This window comes from Phoxinus phoxinus (genome assembly GCF_949152265.1).
Source record: "Phoxinus phoxinus genome assembly, chromosome: 3".
Classification (NCBI taxonomy): Eukaryota; Metazoa; Chordata; class Actinopteri; order Cypriniformes; family Leuciscidae; genus Phoxinus; species Phoxinus phoxinus.
Window position 1 is genome coordinate 617212 of NC_136878.1, and position 10000 is coordinate 627211.

Here is a 10000-nt window from a genome sequence, read left to right on the forward strand (position 1 = left end):
ATAAATGTGTCTATGTGATAATAAACGAGGCATTTTAATTGTTTATTAATAAACTATTGTTTTCTAAATCAGTGTCGGCTAAAAACATATCTCCATCTCCGCTGTTAAGCGGGTGCGCCTTTAGAGAGAAATGCTCCGTTCATACACATTACATAATCAGAAGGTATTAGCTTTCGATTCGAATTTGTTCGTTTTAAAGTGGACATTTCAAGCTTTAGCTGCCTAGGCTATATTTAGTTTCAGTTCTCGCGCTCCAGTTCACGGAGATCATGCGCGCCTGATTGTTTTATTTTATTTGACAAAAGCACAACGCTTTCTTGTTATTGTGAGTTTACACAAATAAAAGTAGTTACGAATAATGTATTATTATTTTCTGTATGACCAGAAATGATAAGAGTAGGCTATTTTCAGTTGTTTCCACTGTTGATAGGAAAATGCAAGTGTTCGCGTCCGCGGCTCCGTGCCATGCAGTGCGCGCTCACACTCCGCTCCACACAAACCTGGATATGCGTCAAAATCTTGTGTTTATTTGTGATAATCTTAGTACTGTATTATTATAGTCTGACCCATATTATGAATGAGATTTGACGAATTGCTTTGTTCCTTTTTTGGATAAAAGCGTCTCTAAATATGTAGCCTAATAAATTTTATAATAATGATGATAATTATTTAATTATTTTTGCGTATACGGACCCCAAACACACCGCGTCTTCCAAGTCAGGTGACTGTAAATGCGCAAAAACCGAAATATTCCTTTTTGGGAGGTGCGCAAACGGCGTTTACGTGCGTTTAGCCTCCACTACATCCCTGTACACACACACTCTGTATATGTGTGTGTGTTACATTGTCTCTATAAAGCATATTTACTGTATAATGTAAAATGCAAGTGGAGAACTGTAATAGAGTAAGTATACAGCAGAAAATAGTGTCTGATTACACCCCAGTTCAGTCTACAAATGTTTGAATGACTGAAGACACTGTTCTCCCAACATCCCGCTGCACCGTTGACCACCTCAGTCATTGTAAGGTCATGATTGAGAACATGGTCTGCAATAGTGGCCCTTATTTCATTATAAACATGTCCACAATCTTGACCTCTTCCACTGCTTTGCCTCCGTACCCTTCCACATCCTTACTCCTCCTCCTCCTCCTCCTCCTCCTCCTCCTCCTCCTCTTCCTCTTCCTCTTCTTCTTCTTCTTCTTCCTCCTCTTCTTCCCGGCTGTTGACCCTGTGTGTTTCCGTGTTGTTCTTCCATTATCTAAATGTGTAACACTGAGATGTGCTCGGTCAATATATGCTTGCAATGAAGCTTCATGAGATGCTCCTCTGAGCGGTTTCAGAGACCTGGATGATTTAATGCTTTACATTCCCCTTCATTAGTGAAATGCATACCCATATATCTATTTATAACGCAGCCACTTTAAATTCACATAATGTTTCACTTCTGGGGAACAGAAATATATATATTTAAATGTAATGAAAATTAATTGCCAACTGAGACACAAAGTTGAGGAAAAATTACAAGTAAAACACAAATTTGTAAATATTTGTTTGAATGTTTCTGTGTAATGAGCAGTTTTTAGCTTAAAAAAAATAATAATTAGGAAATCATTGTCTAAAAGGAGTAGTTGTGTCCAAGCCTGCGTTTTTAAAACAAGAAACAGTAATATTGTGAAGTAATATTACACATTAATATAACTGTTTTTTATTTGAATATATGTTAAAATGAATAGGTTGAACATTAACCAGTCATCTCAATAGAGCAGGGTATTGGCGCCATCTACTGGCGATTTTATATTTATATTTGGTAGTTTCATATTTATTTAGCCTCCTTTCATTTCGGCATTTACAACTCGGTTTAAAATACATGAGCTTGCTAGAAGTTCATAGAGCGATTTTTTATAACATAGAAATAGTTAAGTAGCGTAATGCATCCACTCATAGAGCTTTTTATTATTATTGTAGCCTATAGCCTATCTTATTCCCATGCATGATCGTGCATAATTTATATTGTAAAATACATTCAAATCTTTTTACTGTTGGCATTCGTTGATTTTTTTATGTATAGCCTACAAACCTAAATAGTATTTTCTTAATATTGTTCGAGGATAAAGATATAGGCTAAGACCTAGCCTATGTTAAATAGCTATTAATGTGATTTTCTCTGTTGAAAATTCTACTAGCCCACACTGTTTGAACAGTGTCTCAAATAAGAAAAGTCCATCATACAAGTAGCTGCATAAAAATACCTGCGCTATTTTTATATTAACCAAAGGCATGTTAAGTATTGCGTTCAGACGGGCAGACGTGCAGACGGGCAGACGGGCAGACGGGCAGACGTTCTCCACACGCATATCACACGCACGTTAACACGTCTTTAAGCTTGGTTAGGAAAGGAATGACACAAAGCGAGCGCCATATGTGTGTGTGTGTGTGTGTGTGTGTGTGCGCGCGCGTGCGTGTGTGTGTGTGTGTGTGTGTGTGTGTGTGTGCGCGCGTGTGCGTGTGTGTGTGTGTGTGTGTGTGCGCGCGCGTGCGTGTGCGTGTGTGTGTGTGTGTGTGTGTGCGCGTGCGTGTGCGTGTGCGTGTGTGTGTGTGTGTGTGTGTGTGTGTGTGTGTGTGTGTAGGAAAGAGAAATGCATTTTACAGAAGTATAATAAAAAACAAGGCTTTTGCTCGCAGTGTCTCGTCTTAAAGTCATATTAACCAGATACATTATTACACTTCATACGCAATTCTGTTCATGCTTATGATTTAAAGAGTAAATCGTGTTCTCATATGAACGTCACTATAATAAGTTCAGATATTGATGTCAAAACAGAAAGACAGAAAGAAGCGTTTTCTCAGTATCTCACGGTTGATATCATTACTGTCTAAACTGTGCATGCAGATATGCTTATTATACATGAAGAGACTCGTATGATAATGCATCTATATCCTGCAGTGTGTGTGCGCGTGCGTGTGTGTGTCTCTGTTTGGCCCAGTTACTGTGTGTTTTGACATGCTGACCCGCTGCTTCACGGACGCTCGATGCATGTCTCTGTCCCTAACTCTCCATCAGCAGACGTCCGCGCTGGTCCTCTCGATGAACACACTCTTCCGTCTGACCCCGTTCCTCGCGTCATGCGCGCGGTTAGCGTCAGCGCGCGCTCCAGTTTCTGGACTGAACGTTTCCATCACGCTCGATGTCCTCGCGCTCGTCGTTCTGTGGCTCGTGATGAAGATCATTACTGAAGATGATCTCGGAGGGAGAAGAGAAGTTTTATTCCGCGTAATGAGGCCGAGCACAAACTCGCAAACTCGTTTAGAGGTTTAGGAACCGCCGATTGCAGAACGTTTGATTCATATTCAGCGACAGATCGGATTTTCTGGCCTCATTCTGACATGATTTATAGAACAAAAGAGTTGTTGTTGTAAAGCGCTTTTCACAACGCACATGATTTCAAAGCGGAAAATCATGATGTTAATGTTTACAACATCTGAATATCTTCATGCCTTATTGTTGCATTTAACCGATTATTTATGATAATAGTTAGCCTACATTAATATAAAATAATAAACTTTATTTTATATAGCGCATTTAAAGGGGTGTAAAATAAATCGTTGTCCCCAGAGTGTGTGTGTGTGTGTGTGTGTGTGTGTGTGTGTGTGTGTGTGTGTGTGTGTGTGTGTGTGTGTGTGTGTGAAGTTTTAGCTCAAAATACCCCACAGATATTTTTATATAGCATCTTTTTATATCATTCATAATTATGTCTTAAATAATGTCTTATTATGACTTAGTGTCATCATTTCAACATTTTGTCACAATTTCTTTTTACGTCTTCAGTCAGAAGAATTTTGACTATAATAATTTCGACTTTTTAGGTTAGTTTTTACTTTTTATATCATAGTTATGACTAGTTATGAATTTTGACTCACATTTTCGAACATAATGTCATAATTTTGACCCTTAAGTCAATAGTTTGACTTCATCTCATTGTCATTTCAACTAAATTGTCATTTCAACCTTTTGTCTTAATTTTGAGTCAGTTATGTCATAATTATCAAATTGAGATATGATAATAAGTGTTTGGTTTCTGCCCAATCACAACAGACTGGGCCATCTGACCAATCAGAGCAGAGCAGGTCTCAGAGAGGCGGGGTTTAGAGACTGAATCTGTGATGAAGTGTTTCAGAGACTGAGAGAAGAGCAGATTATGAGGACATTACAGTGTTTCTGATCTTTGATGCGTGAGAACCTGTTGTAGGAGACGCAAGACAACATTAGAAACCTTTAAATAACGTAATAGAGGCACTTTAACCAACTCCAGAGGCGTTTGTCTAGTTTTAACAGCCCACCGTCCATCTGAATCGACAGAATCCATTCTTTGATTGCCTTCAGTGGGTTGTTGACTTCCTGTTAAATTAGTTAGCATACAGCGGCTCGCTAATGAGCGTAACCGCTGACTGACAGATTACGACCCGTCCGCGTGGCCAATTAGCAGAGCAATGACAACAGAGAAAAGGCCTGTGATTAGCAGAGACGCTGAGATGACGGGCATGTTAGCAGGTGGGCCGGCGCGAGCAAAGCATTGTGGGTCGTTAGATTGCATCTTAATTAGTCTGCGAGGTCTTGGCCTTTGTGTCGACTGGATAAAATACTGGCATAATCACGGCGGATACATGTAGAAATCATTGTGAACAGTCATACAGAGAGTGCCGTTGTTTGACTTTGTGCCGCCGGCACGACCTTCCGGACTATAATTGCCTCGTCTGTGTTTTCCCTGAAACAGGCTTTCAGAGCGAAATGCAAATGTTTTAGCATATTTAATATTTGGGTTATTCTGTGCTTGTAATTGAAGTGCAGACACAGATCAAACACTGAGCGGAGGAGCTCTGCACGTGCATGTGTTTGACGGGCCGCTAACGGTGACTCAGCATTTGTGACATTAGCGAATGTCGAGGGGGCGAGGGAACTAGGGGGCGAGGGGGTGAAGGGGCGAGGGAACTAGGGGGCGAGGGAACTAGGGGGCGAGGGAACTAGGGGGCGAGGGGGTGAAGGGGCGAGGGAACTAGGGGGCGAAGGAGCGAGGGGGTGAGGGAACGAGGGAATGAGGGGGCAAGGGAACTAGGTGGCGAGGGGGTGAGGGGTGGATGGAACGAGGGGGCGATTTGGCGAGGGATTTGGCGAGGGAATGAGGGAACGAGGGGGCGAGGGAACGAGGGGTGAGGGGGCGAGGGAACGAGGGAGCAAGGGAACGAGGGAGCGAGGGGGCGAGGGAACGAGGGGTGAGGGGGCGAGGGAACGAGGGAGCAAGGGAACGAGGGAGCGAGGGGGCGAGGGAACGAGGGGTGAGGGGTGAGGGGTGAGGGAGCGAGGGGGCGAGGGGGCGAGGGAGCGAGGGGGCGAGGGGGCGAGGGAGCGAGGGGGCGAGGGGGCGAGGGAACGAGGGAGCGAGGGGGCGAGGGAGCGAGGGGTGAGGGGTGAGGGAACGAGGGGGCGAGGGGGCGAGGGGGCGAGGGGGCGAGGGGGCGAGGGAGCGAGGGGGCGAGGGAGCGAGGGGGCGAGGGGGCGAGGGAGCGAGGGGGCGAGGGGGCGAGGGGGCGAGGGAGCGAGGGGGCGAGGGGGCGAGGGGGCGAGGGAGCGAGGGGGCGAGGGGGCGAGGGGGCGAGGGGGCGAGGGGGCGAGGGGGCGAGGGAGCGAGGGGGCGAGGGAGCGAGGGAGCGAGGGGGCGAGGGGGCGAGGGAGCGAGGGGGCGAGGGGGCGAGGGGGCGAGGGGGCGAGGGAGCGAGGGGGCGAGGGAGCGAGGGGGCGAGGGAGCGAGGGAGCGAGGGGGCGAGGGAGCGAGGGGGCGGTAAAATTCGTTCACGGCATTGATCTGTCTAATAACCAGTATAGGAATGTCAGTGGGAGTGTGTGTAGCCAGAAACGCTCTCTTCCTGTCAGTCATCCTGCAGTCAACGCGAGGGAGCGAGGGGGCGAGGGAGCGAGGGGGCGAGGGAGCGAGGGAGCGAGGGGGCGAGGGGGCGAGGGAGCGAGGGGGCGAGGGGGCGAGGGAGCGAGGGGGCGAGGGGGCGAGGGAGCGAGGGGGCGAGGGGGCGAGGGGGCGAGGGAGCGAGGGGGCGAGGGAGCGAGGGGGCGAGGGGGCGAGGGAGCGAGGGGGCGAGGGAGCGAGGGGGCGAGGGAGCGAGGGGGCGAGGGAGCGAGGGGGCGAGGGGGCGAGGGAGCGAGGGAGCGAGGGAGCGAGGGGGCGGTAAAATTCGTTCACGGCATTGATCTGTCTAATAACCAGTATAGGAATGTCAGTGGGAGTGTGTGTAGCCAGAAACGCTCTCTTCCTGTCAGTCATCCTGCAGTCAAGTGTGGTTGAGGTTTAGTCACTTTTTTTCCTGATGTGAGTTTGAAAGAAAAGCTGTGAGAATGAAGTCAGTAAAACATCTGACATGATTTACAGCATCTTCAACATGAGGGACGACTGTAGGAGTCGATTGAGTTTTCCTCTAACACACACACACACACACACACACACACACACACACACACACACACACACACACACACACACACATTCCTCTATTTTGGGAATGCAGGAGTGCATAATTCCTCTGCCGCGCTCCTCATTTCTCTCTCTCTCTCTCTGTTAATTAGATTTAAACGCTCTCTCCATTAATTTGCATATGAACACCCTCTTAATGAGAGCAGATAATGAAGTTCTGTAATCACAGGCCACAATGTGTCCCTCATCAGCGCAGGAAACGCTCATATTCAGCACATTCATAACACGCGTATGAGATTATGAGTCGCTTCCAGCACCTCCAGCTCCCCAGCAACTGCTTCTTTGTTTTAACTCTTTTGTGTTGCTTTAAATAACTTTTTGATGTTGTGTGTGTGTGTGTGTGTGTGTGTGTGTGTGTGTGTGTGTGTGTGTGTGTGTGTGTGTGTGTGTGTGTGTGTGTGTGTGTGTGTGTGTGTATTTGTATATGTATTTGATCAAAAAAGTTATTGTTATGATGTAGATCATCAGTTTTCTATGTGAATATATAGTAAAGTGTAATTTATTCCTGTGATCAAAGCTGAATTTATCATCATTACTCCAGTCTTCAGTGTCACATGATCCTTCAGAAATCACTATAATATGAAACATTTATGATTATCATCAGCGTTGAAAACAGTTGAGCTGCTTCAGATTTATGTGGAAACCGTTAAACATCTTATTTTTCAGGATTTGTTGATGAATAGAAGCTGTACTGAACAGAAATGGAAACTTTTGTAACGTTATAAAGGTCTTTCCTGCCACTTTTGATCAATGGAATGTGTCCTTGATGAATAAAAACGGTATGAGCAGAAGAAAGGCTCGAGTGTGAGTAAATGATGACAGAATGCCGTTCCAATCGTCGCTTTCATTTGCTAGTTTCCAGATCTCATGATCAGACCATGGGCCCTATTGTAACGCTCTGAAACGCAAGTGTCAAAGTGCAAAGCGCAAGTAACTCTGTGGGCGGATCCCGGCGCTGTTGCTATTATACCGGCGGGATAAACGACTCTTGCGCCGGCGCAAATCTAACATGTGTTGGTCTGAAGTCGCTTCATTACTCATAGATGTGGTTTGGGCGTAACGTGAAATAATATTATAATAGCGGATTGCTATTATAACGGCGGATTGCTATTATAACGGCGGATTGCTATTATAACGGCGGATTGCTATTATAACGGCGGATTGCTATTATAACGGCGGATTGCTATTATAACGGCGGATCGCTATTATAACGGCGGATCGCTATTATAACGGCAGATTGCTATTATAACAGTGGATTGCTATTATAACGGTGGATTGCTATTATAACGGCGGATTGCTATTATAACGGCGGATTGCTATTATAACGGCGGATCGCTATTATAACGGCGGATCGCTATTATAACGGCGGATCGCTATTATAACGGTGGATTGCTATTATAACGGCGGATTGCTATTATAACGGCGGATCGCTATTATAACGGCGGATCGCTATTATAACGGCGGATTGCTATTATAACGGCGGATTGCTATTATAACGGTGGATTGCTATTATAACGGCGGATCGCTATTATAACGGCGGATCGCTATTATAACGGCGGATTGCTATTATAACGGTGGATCGCTATTATAACGGCGGATCGCTATTATAACGGCGGATCGCTATTATAACGGCGGATCGCTATTATAACGGCGGATCGCTATTATAACGGCGGATTGCTATTATAACGGCGGATCGCTATTATAACGGAGGATTGCTATTATAACGGCGGATTGCTATTATAACGGCGGATTGCTATTATAACGGCGGATTGCTATTATAACGGTGGATCGCTATTATAACGGAGGATTGCTATTATAACGGCGGATTGCTATTATAACGGCGGATTGCTATTATAACGGCGGATTGCTATTATAACGGCGGATTGCTATTATAACGGCGGGTCTTTAGACGGTTTTTTTCCTGGTCAATGGCGCAATTGCTTTCTAAAACTGGAAAATAGCACCATGGGAGTTTTTGCGCCGGAACACACTCCTCTTTGCGCTAAACCGCCCCCGCGAGCGCAAGTTCATTCCCTAATTTACCGACGTGTGTCTGTGGAGGGAAAAGTCCGCTGTGCGCGGGTGCAAAATAGGAATGATACATGCGTCGGTGTTCAAAGTCAATTGCGCTGGGTGCAAGATAGGGCCCCATAAGTGATAATCATATATATATTACCCTCAATCTGTTCCACATTCCCTTGTTTGACCTAATTTATGTTCTGATGCTGATAATCAGTGGTTATATACGGGTGTGTGTGTGTGTGTGTGTGTGTGTGGCCCGAGGCTGTTCAGTTAACACACACACGCTGTGTAATTGGAGCCAGTTAAGGGAACGATGTTAACAATAATCACTGCGATAAGATGCAGGACTCCGGCAACACAGATTGTTGGCAGAAAGCTGAGAAATAATTGTAGTTCCCCTGTGAGTTTGTGTAATGCGGGGCTCAAACCACATAACACACAGTCATGAACGTTATTAGCAAGATCTCCGTCCTCTGAGACTCACTTCAACCGCTTATATATATATGTGTGTGTGTGTGTATCAGTGGATGTAACAGATGTCTGTGCAAATTGTTGTTATTTATAAATAATTTTTACTCAGAAGTGGCATATAATTCAGTTCAAGATTTGTTCTCATCTGATAGTGTCAGTGCAGTGAAATCGATAATGTTACTGAATATTCAGCTGCTGATATTTAAATGTGGGTGGTCATATGTTAATGAGCTCATGTTTGAGATGTCAATCATGAAGTGTTTTGGTCATAGTCCGGTTGTGAAGGTGCTTTTCTGAACTCGAGTCCACATCTAAAGATGATCCAGCTTCATGTACAGTTCGCAGAAGTACAGAAACACATATCACATGGTTTGCATCATAACATGCGCATTCTTCACACAAAAAACATAGCTTTAGACCTAAAACAGGATAAATTGTGTCAAAAAAAAATTTGTGCTACAAAAAGTCTTTAGCCTGTAACAAAATAAAATTTTAACTGTAACAATAACTATTGTGACATCAGAACGAAATGAAGCATGCAAATGCAAGTGAATTTATTTGTGTATACACACACACACACACACACACACACTAACACTCCCTCTCTCTGCTGTTCTCCCTCAGGTCCTCTGCGAGTGGTCGTCCCCACAGAGTCGGTCTCCACACACCTGGGGGACACAGCTCTTCTGCGGTGTGAGGTCACCGGGGAGCCCATGCCAGTGGTGCGCTGGCAGAAGAACCGGGAGGACCTGCCCTTGACCTTTGACCCCGAGAGCAGAGTGGTCATCCTGCCCTCGGGGTCACTGCAGGTCAGCAGAGTTCAGCCGCCCGACTCGGCCACGTACCGATGCCTTGCGGAGAATCCTGGAAGCTCCCGCACCGGCACAGACGCCGACCTCAGAGTCCTACCGGGTGAGTCTCGGTGGATCATTTACATTTAATCATTTAGCAGAGGCTTTTATCCCAAGCA

General features: G+C 45.6%; 1 protein-coding gene across 1 annotated transcript in view; it reads left to right on the top strand.

Annotated features, from left to right (window-relative positions):
• dcc (DCC netrin 1 receptor) overlaps window positions 1-10000 on the top strand; it is a gene marked incomplete at its 5' end in the record, with an annotated part of 182987 nt that overhangs the window by 14619 nt on the left and 158368 nt on the right. The window contains one exon of the mRNA XM_079605559.1: window positions 9655-9942. Coding sequence (XP_079461685.1) covers window positions 9655-9942 — 288 coding nt within the window. The remainder of the gene's footprint in view (window positions 1-9654; window positions 9943-10000) is intronic.